The sequence below is a fragment of the Notolabrus celidotus genome, chromosome 10 (genome assembly GCF_009762535.1).
Source record: "Notolabrus celidotus isolate fNotCel1 chromosome 10, fNotCel1.pri, whole genome shotgun sequence".
Lineage (NCBI taxonomy): Eukaryota > Metazoa > Chordata > Actinopteri > Labriformes > Labridae > Notolabrus > Notolabrus celidotus.
The window spans coordinates 2,231,654-2,256,193 of NC_048281.1; the positions used below are offsets into that span (position 1 = coordinate 2,231,654).

Here is a 24,540-nt window from a genome sequence, read left to right on the forward strand (position 1 = left end):
AAAGCAGGCTATGATGTGCTTTTTTTTTTTTTTTTAGCACAAATCCTTCTTAATGTTGTTCATGATGGGCCCACATTAGAAATCAGGATTTTTTTTGCCAATAAAGTCTCCTTTCACAACCGCTCTCTACTGGGCAAATTGAGCTTATGGTTTGACGTCTATGGAAAGAGCATTTGGTCGTAAACAGAGGAAGCTTTGTTAAGTACTGCTATAAAATGCATTTAAAGCAGTCTCATAAAAGCCAATTTGCTTCAGTGGCAAAGCAGACATATTGGCATGTCAGCACTTCCAGCTTCACTATGATTTAGAGAGTATACATTAGCTGTTGTCACTTTCACATATGTATCACTCTCTCCTTTAGACTTAACACATTACCTGTTATTCCTATTCTTACCTCTACTTTGTTTCCCTTTATTTTTTGAACACCTTATTTATTTTCTCACACGTTTTCCCTCCGTTCTTCACTTCTTCTCTCAGTCTCATTGAGGGTGGTAATGTTGAAGAGACTTGGCTGAATTGGAAAAGCGTGTTTATGTAAAGGGAGATAATAAGTAGTAGTTATATGTAAAGTATGCAAAGCTTTATTTAATGAGCTCTCTGTGTCTCTCTGTTTCTGTCAGGTGCGGTTGCCAGCACAGAGGTTAAGATGCGACTGCAGGAGTTTGTCCTGAACAAAAAGAAAGCGCTGGCTCAGCGAAACCTAAACCACTGTCTGCCCAGCGACCCACGCTATTGGTATGGGTGAGTGTCACAGCCCACCACTACAGAACCATTTAGTGCTTGGAATGTAACTGGGTGAACACCAATAAGGGTTTTCTGCCGTATAAAGTCAGCTCTTCTTCTCTCTACAAGCAACTCGCACATCCTGTAACCTGACTGTATGGAGTTAACCCTTTGCTGTTCAAAGAAGTATTACAAGATTTGTATCTAGAAAAATGAGTTTATCTTCATGAAGCAAAAAAAAAAACCTCAAAATCCTTGAAGGTCCCTGAAGCGGCTGAGATTGAAAAGTGCCGCAGAGACTAAGTGGGCTCGTGTTTGTGACGCGTCTTGGCATAAATCAAAATCAAAGTCCATGGAAGGTTTTTTCTATTTATTAACAAGGACTCAAAATATTTCAATAACAAAAAAGATCTAAATAAAAGATGATAATGACGATGACGGTGGAGATGGCGGTCAACTAAAAATATTCAACCACACTCACCCTCTTTGTATGCCTCCTGCCACACAACTGAACAGGTAGATACAAAGTAAACCACACCCATGAACCCAAAACTGGAAATAAAGTCCACCATAAAAGGAAATAATCATGATTAACAAATAAGACAGAAAATCAACATTATGGCACCTACACCCCCATATAATTGTATTTTTTCTCTGTTTACATGTCCTAGTTGTCTTGTATACAAGATTTGAATTCAGTTTCAAAAACATCACAACTTCAGCCTCTGTGGGAGATCTGTAGCCTCTCAGTTTCTTACCTCATTAGCCTTGCACTGATCTGAGTGGGTGGGGATGTTATGATGGTGAGGTGCTGTGCTGTGCAGCCTGAAGGTTGTCTGAGGGGGGAGGATGCAGATAGGTGCAGATAAAAGGACAGTTTTTGTGTTAGTTTTGCAACTCACAACAGAGCAGTTGTTGTATCTGACTCTAACCTAGACATCCCGATTCTGTAACATCGAAGCAAAACCACAATAGTGTTGGGGGAATTGGAATGCTGAAGGACTGGGGGTGATTTTGCATGCATGCATATGCAAGTCCCTGCTGTTGTGACATCACCACAGGAGCAAATTCAAATCGCATCATAAGCTATTAGGGATGGGCAATGATTTTCGAATATTCAAATATTCGTTCACTTTGTAAAAATTGAAGAGTTACTTTGAATATTTTCTCATTTTAAAAGTAACATTTTTCATTGTTTTTTCGGTGCCTGGTTGTAATACGGTATTCCCACCAGACGGTTGCTATAAAGCATCTTAAAGCTATTTGCTAACTCCATAAGCAAACAGAAGAAGAAGAATGCTAACTGCATTAAATAGCAAAAGAAGAAAACATTAGTGAGAGTCGCAGTGATGTTCTGTTTCTGAATCTCACACTACTACACATGTATCTCCAGAGACTGAGCGTGGCTGTAAAATGTAAACACACACACCACGCACAGAAACACCAACATAAAGATCAAGACAGACGCTGTCAGTGCCCGCTACTAGCAGCACCTCATCCTGCTGCTGGTTAACGAGACTGCCACACAAACAGGCAGTTAACGGGACAGGTATGTGAAATGCCCATCCCCATAAGCTATGTTTTCCTTGTAGGAAACAATGCAGAGGCATTTTCTTTTCTTCCTTCACATTCTCAGTGTTGCTAGGTTGGAGGATGACTAAAGTATGGGCAAGTAAAAATGTGTTTTTCATTATTTGGGACCTTTGAAGAAAAGCAACATTTGAAAAAAAAATGTCGGAGAACATCATGTCATTTTTCTCTCTCATGCTTACCTCCAAGTCATTGTTAAAAGTCAGAACTAATTTATATTTTTAAGGTTCATAAGAAGAGAGAAAAAGAAAAAAGGTTAAAATAAAACATTAACGCTTATATGAAACCTTCATTGTGGGGCTTCTTCAGCAAAAAACGTGCTCTCTTTTCTTGTTCATTTAGCCTTTTAATTAAATGTTTCCACATTGTAACATGTGATGCTCAAAGCATAAGTGACATGAAGGACCCTCTTCATCAGGGCTTTGAGAACGTGGCATTCTGTGGTACTGTGAGCTCCTGCTGTGTGGTTGTCCCTGCAAATTCAGATGAAACCACAACATGGCTTGCTTCTTTGAGAGTCCTCACCAGTTTCCTCTGAAACTAAAAAGAAAATGTTGAAGGGAGGAGGCTTTTTTTCAGAGATGTTAGTAATTCTTGATTGACAGCTGGTTCTCTTTGAGGTGTGTGTGTGTGTGTGTGTGTGTGTGTGTGTGTGTGTGTGTGTGTGTGTGTGTGTGTGTGTGTGTGTGTGTGTGTGTGTGTGTGTGTGTGTGTGTGTGTGTGTGTGTGTTATGTGTTTGAAGTGGGCAGAGGGAAAAAAACAATGGCATCACTCCTGCGCTTTAAATATTTGAAGAGGTTTTAAGAAGCCAAACATTTCTGCCAAGGCAGGAGATGAAAGCAGAATCTAAAGAGTGAGGGAGATGCTTTTCCATCACCATCACAACCATCACTTTTACCTCCCATTTTCTGAAACTCTACTACCCGTTTGTTCTACCTGTTTGCTTTCTCTTCACATCTTTCATTCATTTATTCCCTCTCTTCTGCTTCCATACTTCATCTCTGCTGCTTCAGTCCTGTCTCTGCCTCTTTCACCCACCTGTCAGAAGAAAACAAGCCTTGGCTTCTTTGCTGTCTTGTGTGAAAAATACAAGCAGAGGATGCTGTCTGCTGTAGTCTCATCCCTCTGTCTCATGTGTCTTCCTCCATTCTGTCCAGATGGTTGTGCACTGTGTTTCTGTCTTATATTTGCACTCAGGGAGGGATAGGGACATTTTCTTTGTCACTGCAGCTTCTGTGTGTGTGTTTGTGTCTATGAATTGTAAGGTAAGTTATAGTAAAAAACAGCAGCCTGGATAAACATCATGTGGATTTTTGCATGAAATGATAAATCCAATGTTTATTCAATATTTTTTCCCTGTAGAAAAACCCAGCACAGCTCTTTGGACCAGAGCTCTCCTCCTCAGACAGCTTTGTCAGCTTACAACCACCCGATGCTGGGCACATACGACTCAAAGGACGACTTCCCGCTCCGTAAAACAGGTAAACAACGTCAAAAAAATGATTTCTGAAGAACTGTTACTTTCCAATGTCCTCATCCTTCCACCCTTTTAAATCACTCACCCATTTCATGTCTAGTAGGAAGCCTTAATCTCCATTTCCCCAGCAAGAGCAGTCAGAATGGCTTATGGGGTTCCCAAATCAGGCACATGAGCTGAGAGTCAGCCCCTGGAGGATTAAAAAGAGCCCCTAAATATATCTAAAATAAGACATCAAAGGTTATTTCAAGCTGTCTTTTTTAACCATTATTATGTAAATGAGTGCAGATGGATGGGGAGTGGAACCACTCTCATTTAAAAACCTTTCAATCAGCAAGAAACAAGAGTTTTGACATTTTAGGAAATGTGCATATTTTCTTCCTCACTGATCACTAGACAGAATATTAATATCACTTTATTGTCTGTGTGGTTAATATGTAGCTTGTGTCATCAAGCTCTTAGCTTAGCTTAGTTTGTAGGCTGGAAACAGAATACAGCAGCAAGCCTTTTTCTTGCTTACAGTAATCAAATAAACAGTAGGGCCTCTTAAGGTTACTTATTAAATCTGTAATGTCTAGTTCTTTTAATATGTTCAAAACCAAACTCAACTTTATTAATATTGTGCCTTAAATACATAAAAGCATGCAGCCCAGAGTGCTTCACACAGCAACAAACAGACAGAAAGTCGGTTAAGTAAAACCAATCAATATCAGAAATCAATTAAATTCAGTTAGATGTTGAAAAAAAGGAAGAAAGGAGATACATCTAGCATTAAAAGTGTGATATAAATGTTGACCAAAGCTGAAAAATGACCCCAAAATAAAATCAGATGAAAAAGTTAGTCCTGAGGTTTCCTTTTAAAAGTCCTTGAGTCCCTGTGTGTTAATCCTGTACCCAGATGCTTCCTGATTGGTGCTGGATAGTGATCTCCTATTGCGTTCTGATTCATTATATGTCTTTGGTTTTCACTATTTTAATTACCCTAGTCTGTAGATAGCAAATGCATTAATTTGATTGGCCCACCAAGGGATGAGAATAGACTTTCAGCAGCTTCAAACAGACTTTTATGAAAATCAGTCGCTTTAGATGAGGGGAACAGGCCTACCGGTCATAACACTGGTTTCCTGTAAACGTTGCATGAAGTGTAGAAATATAATATAATACTATAATAATAGGAGGGCTGGGTAAGACTAAGGGCCTGATCTACTAAAGGTTTGCGTGTATAAAAACATGTGGAAAGTTGATAGTGCACGCAAAGCTGATGTACTAACCGGGGAGCACCGAGGATTGCGTCTGTGAAATGAGCAAAATAGCACGGGCAATCAATTTAGCGTGTTTACCTTCATGAATATGCAGAATACATGCAGATCATCAGAACACTCAAAATACTGGGAGGAGGAGATGCAAATGCAATCATTTAACACACACAATGTGATTTATCAAACCTGAAGCAGATAGCGGTCTGTGTATTTGCGTCTATATTTAGCACGTTTGAAAGGCAGGTTCAAACTGGCACAGCGTTACACACACATGGCTGCGGTCACTGTAGCGAGAAGGAGGCATAGGTGCAATGACAGACGTCAGAGAGAGAGAATCCTCTGTGCACGTGTCAACATATTTGGATTGTCATAAATAAAAATAGTAGAGACATATCGTCTATCCAGTAATGTCATCTTTGAGCTGCTGGATGACCTCATTAAGGGCTGATTTGGAGCCAGTCACAAAAAGGAGCCATGCCATGTCTCCTATGGAGAAACTCCTTCAACACTGCATTTTCTTGCGTCTGGATCATTCCAACGCACCATCACAGTTAGTGCTGGTGTCTCCTAGTGTCCACTCCTGCGTAATGAACGTTCATCTCCTGTGCTCGCCCCTCCCTCTTCATTCGCCGGAGGGCATGCGCCACATTGGACAAAGCTCTCACCTCCTGATCAATGGCCTGTAACCCATCCGTCTGATTTCTTTGTTGCTGCAGCAACCCTCGATCAATGTCATCATAACAATCTGGACGCCTGTGGGGCTCTGCTAAGGGTCTTGTCTTGTCTGAGTTGATTTGAGGAGTGTGGCGGGGATTGTCAGACATCTGATGAAGATTCTCCATTTAAGAAGAAAGAGATTCTTATTTTTCATGGTCATGACGGACAACTTAAAAAAACACTTTCAAAAAATGAAATCACTTTTTTTCCATCCTCCCAAATTGCGTTTCTTCTGGCAACACCAAGATCGCCAACTCCATGGCTTCAAACTTCATTTTTCGTTTGCAGCCACTCTGCTCTCTAAAACTCTCCATGGTGACAGTCTGTAGCACACGCTAAACCCTTATTTAAATAGGGCGGTCCGCACCACTTTTGTACCTGTTATCAATAGCACACGCAGTCATAGTAGATCACCCGCAACACGCCCACTAATAGCAGGTGCAATATTTTTGTTTGCACACACAATTTGGGATCTTAGTAGATCAGGCCCTATGTCTTTAATGGGACCTGCACAGGCAATGCATACATTAAAAAGTAGCCCAGTTGCACCAGTTGAGATAGTTCCACTTAACCATAAGATACATTTTGAATCTTACATCTGAGTTGGTGAATACGATATGCTTATCATGGCATATCATATTGAAAGATGGGATAACTCACTCTCTCTCTCTCTCTCTCTAACTCCCTCTCTCACTCCCTCTCTCTCTAACTCCCTCTCTAACTCTCTCTCTCTCTCTCTCTCTCTCTCTCTCTATCTCTCTCTCTCTCTCTCTCTCTCTCTCTCTCTCTCTCTCTCTCTCTCTCTCTCTCTCTCTTGCTCAGTCATTTCAAGTTATTTTCAGCCATTAGCCTGTTTGGAGCTAGTCAGACATGAGAGGCAACACTGTAACAAGTGTCCCATCAAGAAAAGTCCTTTTCAGTGATTGGCCACAGAGAGTGAAAACATATCCTCTGCAGACATCACGGATCATGCAGTTGAAGCGAACAACCCTTGTCTACTGTGAGCAGCATCCTAGAAAGCACAGAAAAAGCAAAGTTCCTGCATGTTGGCTGCTTTACACTGTTATTTTTCCATCCCTCTGTCCATGTCAAGTCCGTCCAGGCTATGATTGTTCACTTAGCGTCAGCAGCTGCTTTGGCAGTATCACTGCCCGCTTTCACAGCTGGAGGCCGAGCTCTGTGTACTCTGCACTCCTGCCCACCTGCTGTGAGCTGGAGGCAGGAACAATTTATCCTGGCACACAACCTCAGACAACCAGTTTCATCTTTCACAGACACTCAAATGTATTTCAGACATTTCTTTGGGGTGCCAGTTGTATTGAGAAATCTTTGCAACTTTCAGTGTCATATTTCATACCCACACAAATTACTACAAGCTTTATAACACAAACACGTCAGCAAAGATATTTACAGAAAATGATACGTGACAGAAAAATGGGGTTTAAGATTCAAATAAGGAGTTCTTTGTCTTTGTGTTATCCAGGAGAGGCTTAGGGAACACTGATATGTGCAAACAAATGGCACGTCTGCTGAGGAACTCTTGTGTCAACAGTGAGCAGAGAGAGATCAGATCAGACAGGCAGACAGAGAGATGAACTGTTCTCAGCAGGAAGTGTGTGACAGTGGTCACCTCAGTTGTGTGCCGCTCTGACGACTGGAGGCGTCACACTGACGTTCTTGACTGTGCTGACCCAGTTTAGTAATGCATGCGTGTAAATTATAAATGCACTTTGATAATTCTTTTTCTGTCTGGCCAGGCTAGGCATACAGTTTATTACAACAGGGGCTCATTGTCCAGGTCTGAAGGACTTTGTGATAATGGCTCTGAGAGCACAGAGAATCCCTCTGAATGCTGCAGCAGGAAGTCTGTCAGGCCTTCATGACAGATGCAGACTTGTCATGTTGTGAGCCCCTTTATCCCTCCCTCTTCACACACAGTCACACATACATTTCCATACATACTCAGTTTGAACATAGATCTCAAACAAAGCACAAACCTGATTCTGTTTAAATCTCTTGTCAGGGGCTTCTGGTTTTTTGTTGATTTGTGTACCTCTTATCTCTCTGCTGATCCTGTACACATTTAAATAATGTGTCTGGCAAAAAAAAATATCCGCCTGCTTTCTTTTAAAATTGTTGTAGATATATATTTAATTTTCAAAAAACACTATAATACATTATGCTCCAGTAGTTGATCCCCTTTCAGTCTCGCCTTGAATCCCACCAACTAGGATTAGACCTCCCTCCTCTCATGTCATTGAAGCAGACTTCCTTGTTGTGGTCACTCAGATATCTGCACTTACCACTGATTGTTCAAGTGGACTGTGCAACGATGAATAAATAAATAAATAAATGATTAAATAACAACTAAATAAATAAATTCATTCATTCACTAAGTAAGGGATAATGTATGGTTAGCAGGGTGTTATGGGTAAAAAGCGGTTACCACCCGCTTTTTACCCGGCTACTAACTTCAAATACAAACACATTGTTAAAAAACATTGGTTAAAATATCACTTTATTGATATAAGTTATTTATGTTTACAGTTTTTAAAAATAGTCCCAGTGATTCCTCATCAGTGATCGTTCCATGGTGATGGATTCTTCTCTGCCTGTTGCTTTTAATAACATCCCCCTGTTTGAACAATAACTCAAGAGTAAACAGATCTACAATCAAACATGACTTTATCTATTTGTTGTCTTGTCTCCAGAAAATATGTCAATAAAAACAAATGTTTCCATCTTCCTCTGTCCACCCACCTACTTTACAATGTGTCCTTCTTACCTACCTGTCTAATGTATTATCATATATGATATTTCTGGGAAGCTCCACTGATGAGTTTCAGAAAACTACTCTATTGATTTCCGTAAATCTTCCTCTCTCGCAGCACGGCTTCCCCCAGCAGGCAGCTCGGGACTCCCATCTGTCAAAACAGATGAGAAACTGATCAATATGTTTTGTATCAGAGAACCAGTTTCCTCCTCCCCTTCCTATTGAATGATTAAGCACCACTTATATAGATATTTAATCTGGTATTGATATGTCAGTGCAGGGGTAAAGTTAGGACATTTCTACAGTTCTTATTGCTTTCTTGAAGTGTGAGAGAAGATCACAGAAACCTTTTTCAGGGGTCTTTTGGTTTTCTTCACTGCGGTGCTTCAAAAGTCAATCCAACCTCTCTGGGTTTGTGTTGAAATGTCATCTTTGATGTTGCCTTTGTAAAGACAGGACTGTGGTTTACAAAAGTACATTTTCTACCCTGGGAACAAGTTCCCCAACAGAAAAAACAACAACTTAGAATAACCAGGACGTCTGAAAACATCTTCTTTAATTTTGTTTAGACACACAAACGCCAGAAAGAAGGACACTGACATTTAGTATAAAAAAGCAAAATGTCAATGTGCAACAGAAAAATAATAAAAGAAAAAAAGCTCAACTCTGAAGGAGAGAGACATTCAGGATTCGGAGGAATGGAGAGAGAGTAAGGGATGGACCGGGGTGAAGGGGGGAAAGAGGGCTACAGTAAAATGCCAGCCTCAGCAGTAAAACCAGTCTAGGCCCTCTGCAGTGAGTGTGTTCGCACATGTGCACACTGGTGCGCTTTTGCCCAGTCGGCATTAACACCCTTCAAAGTCACTGCGTCCGGAGGTGAACACCCCCGTGGCGATCAGTGCCCACAAACACACTCCCCTGCCTCAGCCGTCTTCTCTGGCTCTGCTCCTGTCCTGCTAACCTAACCTCCACATAACCTTCCATTATTCTTCCATAGCTCCTCTCTCTCTTTACTCCTCCTTTTATCTGTCCATTTCTAAACAACTCAAGAGGCACCAACACAACCTTGACCACCCCCTCCTCCATTCCATCATTGTTTGCCTTGTCTCTCTCCTCTCCTGGCAACCCATCAGATTAGACCACAGCGTCTGTGACGTGTGCAGACCACTGTCAGTACTTCTGCACAGTGGATGCTAATAATGTATCACTAATGGAAGATGCTTTCACACCAGAATCAAATGATATGAGAGATTTATTCTTATGACCAGGCACATCTGCAACAAGAAATGTATATGTATTCTTTCAAGTTTGAAGATGACAGTTTCCAAACCATAGGCCAAAATAGAATCCGTCTGTATAGGCCATATGGAGGGGATGCACTCTAATCCCAGCCCAGTTCTCAGCAGCATTTCAGTCAGACAACTCACATTTGAATGGTTTATTGTAGCAGCAAATACATATTACATGTTTGGCGCCCAGGCTCAGGCCTCATCCCTCCCTGCAGATAATTTTACATGGAGACATTGAGGAGTGATGAGCAAAACATACTGAACACACCCGAAGTCTGCAGGTGGATGCTGGGGGGGAGGGGGGCGGTGGGGATGAAAGAAAATTCAGCAATAGGAATGCAGCAGAGGTGTTGACAGGCAGAGGGAGAGATGGTAGATTTACCCGGTTTAAATTAACCGCCAGATTGAGAGGCAGAGGCCGTGATTGGATGATGGTTATGAGAGTGGGACATGTGACGTGTATAGCAGTGCAGCTCGAGTTGTCTGCCTGAACTAGTTCGCAGGTGTCGCTCCATTTTTCATTTCTCATTATGAATGATAAAAATAACATTTATGGACCTTTAAGGTACCTTCAGATATAAATAACATCTCATGCTTGTGTGCATTGTTGCTTCATAATTTGCCAGCATATGCTAACATCCATGTTTGTAATTCTTCCATTAATTGAACTAAAAAAATGTACATTGTAACATAAAAAGAGAGAAACTGACAATTATGTTTTAACGTTATAAAACCTCAGAACTACAGTCTCTGTGCAGCAGAGTAGATTCAAACTGTTTTCCCTGCTGACCTCTCTCTTCAATGTGTCTTCATTGTCCTCCCGTCTCCTCCAGTTAAGATGCACAGCCTCATACCCTGACCGATCCTGTGTCTGTTAATAAAGACTTCTGAGGAGTGCCGTCCATTAGGAAGAAGCTCTTTTTTAAATAATTGAGTTTTCTTAAGTTGAGCAGCAAGCTCTCCTTAAAACTAATATTGCTTTTAAAGTACTCTGAAATTATAGATTTACAAATGGTCTTCTCAGCGTGACTGACCAGGAGGTATATATAGTGCCTCTACCTATCTGAAGAGTATAATAACCTTGTGGAGTTTTAAATAGCAGTCCAGGCCAGAGGATGCGAGGGCATGTGGGTTTGTGATGACACTGAATAAATCTTTTAACAATAAATCCCTTCAGTTCACAAAATGGAATCAGTTGCTGCGGCTAATGAACCTAGCATGGTCTGCTTGATAGAAGGTTATGGAATGAACAAAGGGTCAACCATTGGTCAACCATCCAGCTTCAACTAATGGAACGGAAGGAAGCCACTGGAGGAGGGAATAAAGCTGCCTCTGTCTGGCAGTGAAAAACCAAATCATGATCAGTCAGAGGAGGTCGGGTCTTATCCATGACCTGACCAGATTCCCCAAATATACTGAATACTAGACTCCTCTCCTTCTTGACCTGTGCAGCACTTACCAACATAGCTCCTCTGCTAACCCAGAGTTAGAGAATCTGTAGAAACGGCTCAATAAATATCAAACCAAACTTGCATATCAGCTCTTAAAAAATGCACTTGTGCACACATGAGGCGTCCTGGCATTATTTTTTAGTAATTGAAAGCGTCTGAAAATAAACAGTGTTCATTAGCAGAGCGTGGAGGCAGCATCATTAAGCACGAGGTCAAGAAAGCTGCCAGTTGGCTGCTTCCCCTCTCGTTGCAGCGCTTCCCACTGTCACACGGTGATGACTAACCTCAGCTCACCAATCTGTCGGCCAACACATACAGCGTAGCCTATAGGGACAAGCTCATTAGCCCCACTACATGCCCGCGAACAAGCTCCCACTTGTGCGGCTCAGAGATCTACCACGAAGCTGAGTGCCAGAGTGACAGTTAAGAGAGAATCTGTAATTTTCAAATTAATGGGGCTAATTTGGCGGCTATATCACACAGATATTTCTAGATTGAGTGGCCCAGTTGGAAGTCACATACTTAACCCTGGCATCACTCAGCACTAACCGCTCAGTTATCTGTTGTTCATGTAACAAGTGGACTGGGAAAAGCTGCATTTCAAGATGTAAACACACTGAAGCCACGTTTTCTGGAGTCATAAAATGTCAAATATGTTACAATCATTATTCATTTTCAACTGTTTGAGTTCATTCTCCATCATGCCTTCGTTCTTCTGTCTTTGCAGCCTCTGAGCCCAACCTGAAGCTACGTTCTCGGCTAAAGCAGAAGGTGACGGAGCGCCGCAGCAGCCCTCTGCTCCGAAGGAAAGATGGTGCCATCACCTCTGCCATGAAACGTTCCTTAGACGTGGCAGGTAAGCCTTAATGCCTCTGGAAACCATACAAGGATGTACAGAGTCATATTCTGTTTCTAAGAGCTGATTGGACACTGTGTTCTAATTAAACTCTTATTTCTGTGTTGTGTGCTTTATAGAGTCTGCATGCAACAGTGCACCGGGCTCAGGTCCCAGCTCCCCCAACAACAGCTCCAGTAACATCCCCAGTGAGAATGGAGTCACCATCTCCAGCAGCCCAGGAGAGGTAACCAACATGGCTGCCAGCATCAGCATGTGTGTGACTGAATTTGTGCACATGTGTGTGTGAGGCAGACAGATTACCAGGGGACCCCAGGAGGATATTGGCAATGTCTGACTGTTTGGAAAGGGGTCTCACCTCTGTGATGTTGTGTGTTTGGTGAAGTCCTTTAGTGTTTTTAACACTGTGTCTGCTCCGAATCGAAACTCGGTTGGTATTTACTGTGATGCTGTTTTGGTTTTGTGTGTGCAGGCCTCCCTGCTTCAGAGGTTGGCTGCCAGGGAAGGTTCACTCAGCCAGCTCTCTCTCTACACCTCCCCTTCTCTGCCCAACATCACCCTGGGACTGCCAGCCACAGGCCCTGCTAGCAGTGTGAGTATACACAATAGGCAGTTTTCTAATGAAATGATACAGCATTGATGATCACCAAAGAGGTGGAAAAGTTACAAAAATGTAACCATGCATCCCTTAAAGTCGCAAAATTATAAAGAGATACACAGACAATATTAAATGCCTGGTTAGATTCTAAACCATAAAATGACTTCTATATGATTTTGACTTGTCTGTGTCTCTCTCCATCTTGCTTCCATTCTGTCTCATTTGACCTTTATTTGTCTCTGTCCATCTGCCCCTCTGTATCTGCTCTCTTCCTTTCTTCTCCTTCTTCTCCTCAATATTTCCTTCTCTCCTTTTAGTTGATATCAGGGCACCAAGATGGTGAGAGTCGCTTGGCGCTGCCTGCGTTACAGCAGGGCATTCCTCTTACTGCACCATTTCTGCCCACTGCCCACCTGCCCCCCTATTTGGCATCCACAGCTCTGGACAGAGAGGGGGCTGGAGGGGTCACGGCTGGTCACAACCCCCTTCTCCAACACATGGTGCTGCTGGAGCAGGGCCACAATCCAATGGGTCAGTCAGTATGCAATGCAACATTAACTTTCTTTAAATTTCAGCTGTCTTTAGCTGGTGACTGATTTCATTGTTGAGGATCAGTGCAGCAATTTCCACCATGAGTACTTTGGGATTTTGCTATCTGGTCAATCAATCAATCTTTATTTGTATTGAGCCAAATCACAGCAAACATTATCTCAAGAGGCTTTAACAAACAGAGCAGGTCTAGATCACTCTATGTCAATTTATGAACAGAGACCCAACACCAAGACAGGATAAGACTCAGTCTGACCCCACCTTAATCCACTATGAGCATTGCACCTCACAGTATTTAGCTAGTTACAGAGGAGAGGACAAACTTCCTTTAACAGGCAGAAACCTCGAGCAGAACCAGACTCATGTTAGACAGCCATCTGCCTCGACCCAGTTGGGTCTGGAAAGACGGATAGAGGAGAATAAGAGAGAGAGGGAGCGGTGATAGTGATGAGACAAGTAGTCTCTGGTGAGCCATAAGAAATCAGATTTTTTTATTTATTTTATTTAACCTTTAGTGAACCAGGTAAGTCATTAACAACAAATTCTTATTTACAGTGACGACCTGGCAAAGAGTCAGGGATAACGGTAATGACAGAAACAAACACAAGGTTAAAAAGAACTTCAAAGACAAGTTAAACATGACAGGACCGAACAGAGCAGATAAGAAACACTAGCAGCAGGAGTCCAGGATTAAAAGCAGGTGCAGGTGTGTTTAAGAGTGTCCATGAGAGAGTCCCTGAAGGCTGGTTTTGAGATGTAGTGGACCAGTTTAGTGTGGTGGCAAAGTTTTTTGTAAATTGTTCCAGTCTGTGGGCACAGCAGACTGCAATGATGACTGATGACTGAATGTGTTTTGGGATTTTCAGCAGAATAAAGTTGGCTGAACGTGTCTTGTTAGAGGTGAAAATTGTAACAGGCTACATAGATAGGGAGGTGACAGTCCAAGGAGAGTTTTGTATATTAGCATGCACCAGTGTATTTCACAGCGGGTGTGTAAGGAAGGCCAGTTTACAGAGGAGTATAAACTGCAGCGGTGAATTCTGAAACCGGCATTTGTGGCAAAATTTCCTTAATCTGACTTTTTTAATTCATGTTCAGAAATGTATCTTGGAAAGTTAGCAGAATAGTTTTGGATTAAATTTTCTCCCTGTGTTATATTTCTTAAAAATATCTGAAATAATTGTCAAATCAGTGGCTTGCACAAGAGCACTTACCTGCTCTGCATGTTATTCAGTCACAGCACAGCGGAGGAAAGAAGTGTTCAGACACCATTAACATTTTACACAATCTCAAATATTGTCATGAAATATTATGGAAAAATGCTTTTTGTGTTTCAAGCATTAGACAGACATAAACAAATACAGTGATATTTTTTGTTTATTGTTTACAATGAAAACTAACAAAGCTAAATTCTGGACAGTTTCAATATGTCAGATCTCAACATTGTCAGTATCAAAGTCAACAAATAACAGAGAATGTGTTCAAAACTGAACACAGAATAAATAAACCTGGCTGTGACTGGACTGAAAGAAATTGCACTTGAAGGCCTAAGAGTGATTCTCAATGCAATATTTGAGTTGATGCTTATTTAAAGCCACTGAGCCTTAAATTAGCATAAGTAATTTCAAATTTTGTTATGCTACTGCTGCTCTTGACTTGACTTGAATTTCTCCTTTCATTTTTGATTGTTCACTAATTATCACAAGTTTGCAATCCTGTAATAACACCATTTTACTTAAGAGCTTAATTACAGTCAATTACAGCTTCATACAATTGAGTCTGCAAAGCGACACAGTTGAAAAGCATCTGACTTCATTGTAAAAAGGCAACATAAGCCTAGTAATAGTTGTAATCTACCTGCATGGAAAAAACAAACTGTCCAATGTTGTTGGTTAAAGTGATTCAAGTGGTAAAACAGTTTGCAGAACCTGAAAGTCTCCTTGGTTTATTTGTTTCTAAACTAAAGACTCTACTGATTATATTCAATCAATCAGACTTTATTTATGAAGTGTTTTTTGTAACACAAAGTGCTGTACATAAAAACAACTTAAAATAGAATAGATTAAAAAAATACAATTATAAAAAGAAAAAGCCATCCTAATCCCCGACCCCCAACCCACCCAACAATCATAAGGTTAAGAACACAATATATTCAACAATAATAATAAAAACAATAAATTAATAAAAATAATAAATTAAATAAAAAATAAGAAGTTGCTGAATGAACAGAGGAAATGCTCGCATGATATCTTAATGAGGAAACACTGGAAGTAAAATAAGATGTTAAAACTCAACACAGGAAATTAAGATCACCAAAATAAAATCCATTTCTAAGATAATAAATCACTAAAATATTAAACCATTAAAAGAAAATAAGATGCTATACTTAAAAAATAAAATAAATAAGTACATAAATAAATAAAACAGAATAAAAGTGACTAACATTTGAACTAGATAAATAAATAAATACATAAATAATTAAATAAACTCTTATAAGAATGAAACTCAGTTAAAAGCAAGACTAAAAAGGTCAGTGTTGAGTTTGCTTTTAAAAATGTTGACGCTCTGTGCATATTCTCCTGTGTGTTTCTTGTAGTTGGTCTGGGTGGCATCCCGCTGCCATCGCCTGCTGTCTCCAAACTTGCACGGGGCCACCGTCCCCTGGGGAGAACACAGTCGGCCCCTCTGCCCCAGCAGCAGTGTGGACAGGCACAGGCCCTGCAGCAGCTGGTGGTTCAACAGCAGCACCAGCAGTTCCTGGAGAAACACAAACAACAGTTCCAGCAGCAGCAACAGCAACACATCATCAACAAGGTAGCTTAACGTGTGCATGTGTTGGTGCCATACACACATACATGCCAGCGTGTGTTTGCTTGTGTCAAGAAAGGATTTGCTGCAACATTTGCTTTGGTAGAGCAGCTCATTCTAAGTACGTGTGTGTGTTTGTGTGTGTGTGTGTGTGTGTGTGTGTGTGTGTGCGTGTGCGTGTGTGTGCGTGCATGTGTGTAGGAGTATCTGTCCATCTTCACGACACTGATTTGGTTAATGTCTGTGAATCCTGTCTTTGCACCACAAGGCGGATGAATCAGCCTGCAATCAGCAACTCTTCTTTGCAAGTCTTTCTTGTATGTGTTCCCTACTTCTCACTGTCACCCTGGCAACTGTGCTCTAGAGGAAGCTGCCTCCATATATGGTTGCACAGGAAATGTGACTCACTGCCTGGTTACTGGTGTGTGAAAGTGCGCGTGTGTGCGTGCGCCCGAGGTGATGAGGGAATTTGCAGCATTATAAGGTCACTGTGGAGAGAGAGAGATGCTTGTTTATATTTTGTGTGTGTGTGTGTGTGTGTGTGTGTGTGTGTGTGTGTGTGTGTGTGTGTGTGTGTGTGTGTGTGTGTGTGTGTGTGTGTGTGTGCGTGCGTGTGTGTGTGTGTGCGTGTGTTGCTGAAGTTCCTGAGGGATTATTCTCCATAAATAGTGTAGCTGTTAGTGACTTCCTGTTTTTTTTTATGCTCCAAGCTGTTGTGACATCAGCTAATTAAGTGAAGCTTAGGTGTAACATCAGGTTATTCAGTGTTACATTAATCTGTGTTAATGTTCTTTACCAGGTGGCTCAAAATGAGAAGTATGGCTAAGAGTTCAGTGTTTAAAATAAACATTCACAGTTTGTAGGTCTACATGACGAGTAAACTAACCCCCTCCTCACTCGCCTGTGATCTGGACGACATTGGAAATGAGGGAAACCTCAATGTCTTTTCAAAAATAAATAAAGGTTTTGAATTGAATTGAATTGAATTGACTCAAGGTTCAGACACTTTTTTCATGGTCAAATTCAAGTACTTTTCACAGACTTTTAAGGTCAATTTTCAAACTTTTCAAGACACACAGTAAGAGAAGCATGAAGATTTGCACTGGGTGGGCCAAATTATATCAGCTGTAGTCATGTCACTCTAAGACCTTAGGACCCATCAGCCTGGTGGTTTTTTTGAGGAGAGATGGTTTCATTTGTTCATCTCTTTTCTTCTGTTAATATTGATATTGTTATTGATACTGTTATTAATAAGCCTTCAATGTTCAGACACAAGCAGTGGCAGCACCGCTATCACCTGCCGGGTGTTTGTAGCTTGGGGCCTGTCACCTCATGGCTGTGGTCGGTCTGTGACGGGTCTCGATGAGAAACACTGTGTTGTATCCAGCGGGAGAGCCTCCCACTCTGCGGCCACCGGCTCAGGCACGACACTTAGACGAGACTTGTCGCCTAACGACCACGGTCATGTGATAACCTACACCCCGCTAGTGACAGCGGTACGGCTGCTGGGAATCATCACACCACCTACAAGTTATATGCACAGACTGTATAAAATATGGACGTAATATCAGTGAAGTCCCCCATCTGTTTCTGAAGCGCTGTTTTGAGGCCAATTGTCGTCGGGAGCCATATTGCCTCTGTCAAGCGATTGTGACATAAAGAGGCGGGCTTTGAGCCTCCTAGCCAACAGCTGCAGTGTTCTCGCCTGTCAGTCAAGTCAGCTGTGCCTCTCATTGGAAGACTCATAATCTTAATATCTTTGAAATTGCCGCGTTAGAAAAATATTCACCCCCGCACAGTGTGTGCCAATCAAGAAATGAGCTATCCAGACTACACTAGTTTTTTGAACCAGGCTGTAAACATGTTTATTTCTGCTGTAAAGATCGTCTTCTTTGAATTGGTGTGTATGTGGTTTCTGGTACTTCCAGAGCCAGCCTCAAGCGGATCCTCTGAACTGCAGTTTTTAGCACTTCCACATTGGACTCGTATTTTTAGACCGAAGGTTGCCGCTTGATCATATGGCACAGTGCTTCTACATCACATATGCATAGCATGTAGCATAAACAGGCGGTTAGCTTCAACAAATAATAGGCTAATTAACGTGTAGGGCTAACGTGGTGTTGCACTGTCCTCTTGGGTGCGACATCACGTCACACATGACAACAGACCAGCATGTTACACACTTGAGTCCATCAGGGAGAGCGCTTATTTCTTTTTTACATATGACTATTTATTTCCCTCCATCGTATCCATCCATTGAGTCAGATTGCTGTTACTTGTGAAATATATATGATTACAATTTCAAGCATTTACAGGCACTTAGACCCAAAATTCAAGCATTATTCAAACCTTGAAAACGCAGCATTAAAATGCAAGCATTTTCAAGAATTTCAAGCACCCGTACGAACCCTGCTCACTGAGAATGCAGAAAACATTCATCATCAAGGAGGAGAAATAGAAAAACAATGTCTCTAATTATTGTTTGCACGTAATGCCTTAAAAAATCTTGCGGAAGAGTTGCACAGACTTCCTTATCTAATTCAGTGTTCCAAATCACAGACCACTCAGTGTGGTCCAAGTTAACCAGGACATTCCTGGCAGGCGTTCTAGTTGGATAACAGCCAGTTAATACACAACACAAATCTAGAGCATCCAGTGCAGAGATCTCCAAACATATAATGTTGGCTTATGAAACACAAGTAATGTTCATATGATGCTTTGGATTTTTTATCTTTTTTTTTTAATCTGAAATTGTGTCACCATAAAAAAAAAATCAAGAATCCTCCAACAAATTCTGGGCAGAGAGAGAAGTGAACAGACAGTGACGGCGAGGCCAGTATCGCATGATCAATAGATGTGTTCACAGAGAACAGGGGGCAGTACTTTGGCCCTCTTCTCAAACAATTAATGATCAAATATCATTGGGATGAATCAAAGGCTAATAATATCTACAAAACACAGACCACATGAGTCTTAAGCTGGATGAGTGCCACCCTGATCTCCTCAAGTCTGTTCTTAAGCTGCTTCAAGTTGCGGTTCAATGACTGAGTGTGAGAATATGAAAAAGGTCTCTAACTCCATCAACTGTAACCAGAAACTTTTTCATCTGCAATAATAACATTACACTCGTCATCTGCAGCTGAGTTCAGAAGTTGCATCACTCCTGACTTCATGGTGTAAATCTTAATCTTCTTGTGTAAAGTTGCTGCTTGATATCATTGTGATGTATCTGGAGTATAAGCTGGTGGACATGGTTGCTCAGTGTGGAGCCCTCTGGCTTTATATTAAGCTTTTACCAGGTTTGATCCCCTCGACCAGCTGAGGACTCTCAGTGTTCAGTTTGTGTTAGCATGGTTTCCCTTCTGCTGTTTTCATCCCCTCCAGAGTGCCTGTAAGGCTGAATACTGTGCTTTTTCTATACAGTAAGTGTGCCCGGCTTGTGATAGACTGGCAGCCTGTGCAGAGTATCCTATCTCTTGCTAATTCTTTTGTTCCTGCAGCAGGCACACTTGAAGATTCCTCTTTGATGCACCAGTAGGAGTAATTTTCCACACTGTTCCCTTTTTAATTAAAGACAGCTAGTCTTCTCTTAACAAGGTGTTAGTGTTCAATTTACTGCTGTGCTGCTGAGACAGAGAGGACTGTGGTTTTAGCGCATTTCTGTACAGCTTGAAAAGGTCTGTTAGCTTAAAAGCTGCATTTCACAGTTTAGTAACCTGTCATTTTGTGCACAAGGGCCATCCTCATTAACCTCCTGTATTTATCACCTGAGGAACTCTCTAAAAGCTCCTGTGGAGAGTCGTTAGCAGGTTACCAAATAGACTGAAATTAATACTGATGCATTCATATAACCTAGAAAAGACCCTCAGAGACAAGATAACATTTCTAAATAGTTGTTTTAAAGCTGCAGCTTGGTAGGTTAAAGATCCAAGTGAGCTGCAAGCTTCAATTTCCACAAGAACAATTCACAGTGAGTGAAACGTGACTGTTCAAAGACAAGAGGTTGAGTGCTTTGTCGAGAAATACTACTTTCCCGAGTTCAGCAACAAGATAAGAGGTACTGCTTTACCCACACTGGACACAGAAGACAGAACAGCAGACAGGAAGTTCCTCACAGGAGCTTTAAGTGACAAGATGATTCCCCATGTCACAGATCCATCTGTCACTGTGATCTGTTACTATCTGGTTTGTCAGCTTTAATCCAAAACCTTTGTTGTATTAAAGGCAAAAATCTGTCATTATCTCTCTCTAACTGTGTTGTCAAAGTATGGGCACTGTTACAGTGATATGTGTTTCTTGTTTCTGCTCTTTCTGTTGTGTTTTAACCCTGCAGGCGTAACAAAGCAGGAGCCCTGCTGCCTCTCATTTAGGGATTTCTTACTTTTGTTATGTTTTTGTTGATTTAGTCTTTGGTTGATCTTTGTTTTATTATGTAGTTATTTGTGTGTGTACAATAACAAATACCACGGCTCAGTCTTTAAGCTTTTTCTTGTGATTTCCATTGGGTCAGTTTGTGGTGCTGTTCGCCCTATAGTGCGGCCTTAGGTTGGGGCCAAACAACACCATAACACACCAAACTCAATGTAATGCTGTCATTTGTGGTGTGCACTCAAAGTAAAAAGAACAACAGCATGGGTGATAGTATGGCTTAGTTGATGGAGCTGACTATAGATCTCATTGCACTAGTCGTAGGAATGATTCTCAATCCTGGTAGTGTTTGATGCACATCATCTTGTCTCCCCATCTCTCAAGCTTCCCTATGAAGCAAAGACAAAAAGCCTTTTAAATAATCTTTAACAAAAAGAGCAACAGTTGCAAAACAGGTTTGACAGTCAGCTAAAAACAGACATGTTAAATACTTCCAACACTTCCTCCACTGTAGCAAAAATCCAGCTTATTTTTCCTAAAGGCATCGTTTGTCTCATCTACTAATCACTCTGTTCCACACTAATTGAGTTGCAGTAGAACTATTTCTTATGAAATATGATATAAATGAATTACATGTTCCAGGCTAGTCGATGCTTGACTGTTTTGCTTCTCTAGTACCTCTCCAACAACATGGCACAATAAAAAATGTATAAGTACCCCCAAGAAATACCTTGATAGATGCACAATGAAGTCAGAAAGTGAAGAAAAAGGTACCTGAGGTACACGTTCTATTGAAGATGAGATACGTGGTCCAGACAGCTCAGCAACATAATGTAATACAACTTTTATATCACAAAATAATGACTATTATGGTGCACTTTATGGACATATTTGCATTATGTAAATACATTAAAACAGTTTCCCTTAAGGTTTTTAATATCTGATGAATTCTGTTAGTCTAGGCCTCCTCTGTGTAAATACCTTATCTGATCATTTAATGTTACCCTAAACTAAAGTATGTTTTTACTATGTGTCACTGCACTCTTCAGATTTAACCCTGTCTCTACAAAGGAGCAATTAAATAACTTTAAAAAAAATCTGTCACAAATGTTGAGGGTAACCAACGGAACAGAGCATATTAAAACATGAATTCATGAGCAGTGGAGTTTGTAATAATTATCTGTCTTATTTACAATCAGGCATCCACCACTTTTCAGACACACTTGTGATAAATAAATCATCTGTAGGCGTTCATTCTTTCCTAATTAACATTTTCATACTTTCTGTAAAGTCAGCTCTTAAAAGAGGCCCTTCCTGCTACCTTACGACTTGGCTTCAACAGTTGGAAATGTTGGCAGCACACAAAGGAATGACAGAATCTTGAAAAACTTCCAAATGTAGCTCCACTCTTTATTACCTGCGACAGCTTAAATAATGCTTTCATAAATGTGCTGACATGTTCCTGTTCTTTGAGTGTTTGAGAAGGATAGACAGAGAGTGGCAAGAGTCAACCAGTGTCAAGTGTTTATGTATACAATCACCCTCTGTGCTCCAGCTCCTGATCTCTGAACTGATTCAACAGGCCTATGAAGTGTCTGTCCCCCTCATGGTTCATATCCCAGCAACTATTTCCTCTGTTAAAAAGGAGGGCTGGAAGGAGAGACAGAGAGAAAGGAAGAGTGAGAGTCTGTGCAGCAGGAGTGGATGAGTGTTTTGAGTTTGTTTGGAGAAGAGGGACTGGGATGAGGCAAGAGCCTGCTCTCTGACGTCAATGGACTGTTCTCTGGGCAATATGCCAGCCAAGTGTGTGTTTGTGTATCTTTGTATCTTTGTGTGTGTGTGTATGTGGTCCGTTCTCAAACAGTGGCCCGCTCCAATCATGACCTACACATCAAGGTTGAGGTCTTTGACGACAGGGACAGCTGCCACAACAAGATTCCCACAATCGCCCCTCTGCCATTCTTCCTCTCTTTCTCCCTCAGGTCCTTTCCTCAGTTTTATCCTCTCATTCAGGCGCAGGCAAAGTGAAGTTACCAACGTTTTTTTGCTATTTGAAAGATGGATATAGGAAATCTTTGGGAAGTAGTTGAATAAATAAATAACCCATCAGAGTTCAGAGTACAGGCTCACTTTATCTCCCTGTGTACAAAAGGTACAAGCGCCTGGCTAATGTTAGCTTTTGTTTGGTTAAACGTTCTGTCTTTACTTTGTTCTTTGTGCGGAACAGTTCAGCCGGTTATTTTTGGAATCAAACACATGTGCAGTGGACCTCAACTTGTTTGAGTTGAGCTGGTTAACTGGTTGTATCAAGTATTGTCATCCTTCATGTTGTCCCTGATTTATCCACAGTGATTCTGGTTTCTTTTTTCAAACCTACTTGTTTGTGTGTTTCTGCTGGAGCTGACCTATCAGTACCTAAAACTGATGAACAGGAGTTATATAAGGGAATGAAATGGACCAATGTCAAACAGTCACAATGATTGTAGATGGATTCCCTGAATGATGGCTATTTTAAAGATACAATTATCATTATAGATCAAATATTTAGTCCATGCTGATAGTGGTTTTCACACAGGACACCAATGGTCACTGTCTCTGTCAAATCACTGAGTTTGATCTATTGGCTTTCCATTCCAGCACCATGCTGTTAGCCAATCCCAGTACAGTAAGGAGGGGATAGGTGATACTGTTAAAGATAAAAGATGCTCTAGTTATTGATGAATATTGTTGTGGCTGTTTGCAGTTTGATGTGAATACCTGCTGACAGACAGACAGCTTATACACTACCAGTCAAAAGTTTGGACACACCTTCTCATTCAATGGGTTTTATTTATTTTAATTATTTTCAACATTGTAGATTAATACTGAAGACATCAAAACTATGAAATAATCTGGTTTTGCCATAATCTGGATTACAACAGTAGTCAAATAGAGCTATCCATTGTGTACTAACCCTACCTCTGAACAACACAACTGATGGTCTCAAACACATTAAGAAGACAAGTCATTCTACAAATGAACTCTTGACAAGGCTCATGTTCATTAGAAACCATTCCAGGAGACCACTTCATGAAGCAGACTGAGAGAATACCAAGAGTGTGCAAAGCTGTCATGAAGGAAAAAGGGGGCTACTTTACAGAATCTAAAATATAAAACAGATTCTGTTTTGTTTAACACTTTTTGGTTCATTCAATAATTCCATATATGTTCTTTCATAGTTTAGATGTCTTTGATATTAATCTACAGTGTTTACAATCATTACAATAAATACAGACCCTTGAATGAGAAGGTGTGTCCAAACTTTTGATTGGTAGTATGTATATATATATATTGTTGTTATATACTCATTGAAGCGTATGTTAAAGCATATTTGACCCAGTGGGGATGTGTTAAAATGGTAGCAAAGTTCCATAAAACATCTCTTTTCTTCCTGTAGATCATGTCCAAGCCCTGTGATCAGGTTTCAGCTGTAAGCTCTGGCCCCTCAGGACCCGCCCGGCAGCACCAGAGTCATCCTGAGGAGACAGAAGAGGAACTTAGGGAGCACCAGGGACTCTCCTCCTCATCCTCGACCTCCTCCTCTACGTCTGTACCGGAGTCAGGGCCTCTGCGAGGGCTGGTCATTAAACAGGAGCCCCCAGACCCCCAAGAGCAAGAGGAGAGGGAGCAGAGGCAGGTTGAGCAGGACTACCTGTTCAGACAGGTAAGGATGCAGGCTGGAGAGGAGGTGTGGACCAGTGTTCATTTTGGCAGTTATTTCAGATTTAGATTTAGTCTTAAGACGAAACTGCCTGTTAGTTTTAGTCACATTTTCGTCTTTCAGCCCTTTATAGTTTTAGTCTAGTTTTAGTCGACGAAAACTCAGAACATTTTAGTCTTTGATTATTGCTTAAACATTTTCACTCTTTAAAAACATTCATGTAGTCGATCAGATATCAGTATCAGGGTTATACCAAGTGTTCAAATAGTCAACATTTCACTCTTTTAACACTTTTATGTAATATCTTAAGTTAAATGATTTAGCCTGCTAAGAAGTCAAAAGAAAACATTCTTGGTGTGACCACTGTGACTGTATTTTGAT

At 41.0% G+C, this 24,540-nt stretch overlaps 1 protein-coding gene across 3 annotated transcripts in view; it reads left to right on the forward strand.

Annotated features, from left to right (window-relative positions):
- Nucleotides 1–24,540, forward strand: part of hdac4 (histone deacetylase 4) — a 181,607-nt gene that overhangs the window by 116,681 nt on the left and 40,386 nt on the right. For all 3 annotated transcript variants that reach the window (XM_034693919.1, XM_034693917.1, XM_034693920.1), the window contains 8 exons: nt 621–741; nt 3,677–3,795; nt 12,008–12,136; nt 12,256–12,362; nt 12,609–12,728; nt 13,052–13,265; nt 15,880–16,097; nt 23,896–24,162. In XM_034693919.1, the coding sequence (XP_034549810.1) occupies nt 621–741; nt 3,677–3,795; nt 12,008–12,136; nt 12,256–12,362; nt 12,609–12,728; nt 13,052–13,265; nt 15,880–16,097; nt 23,896–24,162 (1,295 nt within the window). The remainder of the gene's footprint in view (nt 1–620; nt 742–3,676; nt 3,796–12,007; nt 12,137–12,255; nt 12,363–12,608; nt 12,729–13,051; nt 13,266–15,879; nt 16,098–23,895; nt 24,163–24,540) is intronic.